General features: G+C 64.1%; 2 protein-coding genes across 2 annotated transcripts in view; both read left to right on the forward strand.

Annotated features, from left to right (window-relative positions):
• Positions 1–3,608, forward strand: part of VPS72 (vacuolar protein sorting 72 homolog (S. cerevisiae)) — a 5,866-nt gene extending 2,258 nt beyond the window's left edge. Inside the window, exons 2-6 of the mRNA XM_014960824.1 lie at positions 94–337; positions 1,199–1,378; positions 1,843–2,056; positions 2,153–2,294; positions 3,033–3,608. Of these exons, the coding sequence (XP_014816310.1) occupies positions 94–337; positions 1,199–1,378; positions 1,843–2,056; positions 2,153–2,294; positions 3,033–3,435 (1,183 nt within the window). The 3' untranslated portion in view covers positions 3,436–3,608. The remainder of the gene's footprint in view (positions 1–93; positions 338–1,198; positions 1,379–1,842; positions 2,057–2,152; positions 2,295–3,032) is intronic.
• The window catches only part of TMOD4 (tropomodulin 4), a 9,381-nt gene continuing 9,130 nt past the window's right edge, over positions 3,597–3,847 (forward strand). The window contains exon 1 of the mRNA XM_014960825.1: positions 3,597–3,693. Within this exon, the coding sequence (XP_014816311.1) occupies positions 3,597–3,693 (97 nt within the window). The remainder of the gene's footprint in view (positions 3,694–3,847) is intronic.

Raw genomic sequence — 3,847 nt, forward strand, 5'->3', positions numbered from 1 at the left:
ACACCGGAATGAGGGGTCCCGGTGGCGGAGGGGGGGTCTGAGGGGTCCCGAGGAGGGGGGGTAGCAGGGAAAGGGGGTGCCCCGCCGTTAGAGGAGCCCCCCCTTCCCCGCCGTGGCCGTGGGGAGGCTGGGGGGGGTCACCGGGAGCCCCCCCGGGGGTAACGGGGCCCCTCCGTTCCCGCAGGAGTCGGGGGATGACGAGTACCGGGGGGACCAGTCGGACAGCGACGACGAGGTGGACTCGGATTTCGACATCGACGAAGGCGAGGAACCGGCCAGCGACCAGGACGAGAGCGAGCCCAAGCGCCGCCGCCGCGTCGTCACCAAGGCTTACCGGGTACGGGGGCCCTCTCCCGGGAACGGGGACCCCTCTCGGCACTGGGGTCACTCTCCCGGGAACGGGAACGGGGTCCCCTTCCCAGCACCGAGGTCCCCCTCCCGGCACCAGGGTTGAGGTCTCCCTCCCAGGAATGGGGTCCCCTTCCCAGCACCGGTGACGGGGTCCCCTTCCCAGCACTGGGAATGGGGTCCCCTTCCTGGGAATGGGGTCCCCCTCCCGGCACCGGGAACAGGGATCCCTCCTGGGAACAGGGTCCCCCTCCCGGCACCGGGGTCCCCTTCCCAGAAACGGGGTCCCCCTTCCAGCACCAGGGAATGGGGTCCCCCTTCCCGGCACCGGGGTCCCACTCCCAGCACTTGGAACAGGGATCCCTCCTGGGAACAGGGTTCCACTCCCAGTACCGGTGACGGGGTCCCCCTCCCGGCACTGGGGTCCCCTTCCCAGCACTGGGAATGGGGTACCCCTCCCAGGAATGGGGTCCCCTTCCCACAAACAGGGTCCCCCTTCCAGCACCGAGAGTGGGGTCCCCTTCCCAGCACCAGGAATGGAGTCCCTTTCCCATAAACGGGGTCCCCTTCCCAGCACCAGGAACAGAGTCCCCCTCCCAGGAATGGGGTCCCCTTCCCAGCATCGGGAACAGGGATCCCTCCTGAGAACGGGGTCCCCCTCCCGGCACTGGGGTCCCCTTTCCACAAACGGGGTCCCCTTCCCACCACCAGGAACAGGGTCCCCCTCCCGGCACCGGGAACAGGGTCCCCATCAGGAAAAGCCGAGGTTTAAAGGGACCAAAGCCGTGGCCGGGGTGTGGGGGGGGACATTCCCTCCCCTCTCTCACACCCCCCCTGCCCTGTCCCGTAGGAGCCCCTCAAGAGCCTGCGCCCCAAGAAGACGGACGTTCCCACCGGGGGCTCCCAGAAACCACGGGAGGTGAAATCCATCCCCTTGGAGCTGCAGGATGACGTGGGAGACAGTGAGTGTGGCCGGGACAGGGGGGACACCCCAGGGGTTCCCTCACAGAGTCCCCCTCCCAGGAATGGGGTCCCCTTCCCAGCATCGGGAACAGGGATCCCTCCTGAGAACGGGGTCCCCCTCCCGGCACTGGGGTCCCCTTTCCACAAACGGGGTCCCCTTCCCACCACCAGGAATGGGGTCCCCCTCCCGGGAATGGGATCCCCATCAAGAAAAGCCGATGTTTAAAGGGGGCCGAAGCCGTGGCCGGGCTGGGGGGGGCACATTTCCTTCCCTCTCACACCCCCCTGCCCCATCCCGTAGGAGCCCCTCAAGAGCCTGCGCCCCAAGAAGACGGACGTTCCCACCGGGGGCTCCCAGAAACCACGGGAGGTGAAATCCATCCCCTTGGAGCTGCAGGATGACGTGGGAGACAGTGAGTGTGGCCGGGACAGGGGGGACACCCCAGGGGTTCCCTCCGGGGGTGGGGGGGCTCCCGGGGGGGACACCCCAGGGGTCCCCTCCGGGGGTGGGGGAGGTCCCGGTGAGCCCAGTGCCCGCCGGTGAGCCCCGTTCCTCCCGCCGCAGGCCGGAAGCACATGCGTCAGTCGACGACGGAGCACACACGGCAAACCTTCCTGCGCATCCAGGAACGGCAGGTCCAGTCCAAGAGGAAAAAAGGTGGCCCCAACTACGACCGGCCCCTGACGCAGGAGGAGCTGCTGGAGGAGGCCAAGATCACCGAGGAGATCAACCTCCGCTCCCTGGGTGAGCAGGGTCCCCCAAAAAAGGGTGCTGGGATTTGGGGTGAGGGTGTCGGGGAGGTGCTGAGTCCCCCCCCTGGGTCTGTCCTTGGTTTTTCAGAAAACTACGAGCGCCTGGAAGCCGACAAGAAGAAGCAGGTGCAGAAGAAGCGGAAGTGCGTGGGGCCCGTGATCCGGTACTGGTCTGTCACCATGCCCCTCGTCCCCGAGCCGGGCAAGGAGGAGAACGTGGACGTGGAAGGGTAGGTTGGGGTCACCTCCATGGGTGGGATCACCCCCATGAGTGGGGTCACCCCCATGTGGGTTTTTTCCCCCCCACCACAGACCCATCCATCCCCCTCTGTCCCTGTCCCCCAGCCCTGATCCCTCCCGGGGCTCTGTTCCGCCGTGGTGAGGGAGAACTCACAGGTAGTAGGTTGGGGTCACCTCCATGGGTGGGATCACCCCCATGAGTGGGGTCACCCCCATGTGGGTTTTTTCCCCCCCACCACAGACCCATCCATCCCCCTCTGTCCCTGTCCCCCAGCCCTGATCCCTCCCGGGGCTCTGTTCCACCGTGGTGAGGGAGAACTCACAGGTCATTAGTGACAGAACGAGAGGGAATGGCTTCAAGCTCCAACAGGGGAGGTTTAGACTGAACATTAGGAAGGAATTTTTCACCCAAAGAGTGGTCGGGCGTTGGAACAGGCTGCCCAGGGAGGGGGTGGAGTCCCCATCCCTGGCTGTGTTTAAGGGCCGTTTAGATGCAGTGCTGAGGGACATGGTGTAGGGGAGGACTTTGTAGAGTAGGGGAGATGGTTGGACTCGATGATCCCAAGGGTCTCTTCCAACCTCAATGATTCTATGATTCTATTCTATGATAAGTGGGGTTCAGGCAGCCCCTTGGGGTTCAGGCAGCCCCTTGGAGCCACCCCCCCAAGCCCCACACTCCTCCTTGAGCAGATTTGGGGTCTCCTGGGTGCTGATTGTGGTTCTCCCAGGTTGGACCAAGACCCTCAGCAGGCTGAAGCAGCTCCAGCAGCCCCAGCTCCTCCGGCTTCCGCCGGGAAATGCTCCCGCACCTTCATCTCCTTCAGCGACGACGAAACCTTTGAGCGTTTTTTCCCCAAAGCCAAGGCTCCGCGGCTGCCGGTGCGGGAGATCTGCCCCGTCACCCACAAACCCGCCGTCTACCGCGACCCCATCACCGACATCCCCTACTCCAACATCCGAGCCTTCAAAATCATCCGGGAGGCCTACAAGAAATACATCACGGCCCACGGGCTGCCCAGCGCCGCCGCCGCCTCCGCCGCCCTGGGGGCCCCCGTTCCCCCCGGCCCCGACCCCAACGTCCGTCCCACCCGCCAGAAGATCATCATCAAGCAGAGCGTCCCCCCGACCTGAGCCTTCCCCTTTTTTGGGGGGGGGTCCCCAGGGCGGGGCTGAGGGTCGAGGCTTCTCCTCGCCCCAACTCCCGCGGGTAACGGTTCGTTGCTCTATTTATCTCCTTCCTACCCTTTTTTTTTTATATAAAAAGAGAAATAAATCCGAGCAGTCTGCGCAAAATGGGAGTGGGGGCTCTTATTTCCATCCAACACGTGGTGTCTGGGACACGGGGAGACCCTACAGTAAACAAGGAGGACCCTACAGTAAACACGGGGGGTGTTTTCCTTGTGGTCTGAGAGACCCTACAATAAACAAACAGCTTTTTCTGAGTGTTGTTGTGGAAATGCACCCCCCCCAGTACAATTTTTGGGGCTGAGGGGGGGCACAATCAGGAGCAGAATCACCCAGATTTGGGGTAAAGGGGCATAAA

The sequence above is a fragment of the Calidris pugnax genome, unplaced genomic scaffold (genome assembly GCF_001431845.1).
Source record: "Calidris pugnax isolate Ruff unplaced genomic scaffold, ASM143184v1 scaffold469, whole genome shotgun sequence".
Taxonomy (NCBI): Eukaryota; Metazoa; Chordata; class Aves; order Charadriiformes; family Scolopacidae; genus Calidris; species Calidris pugnax.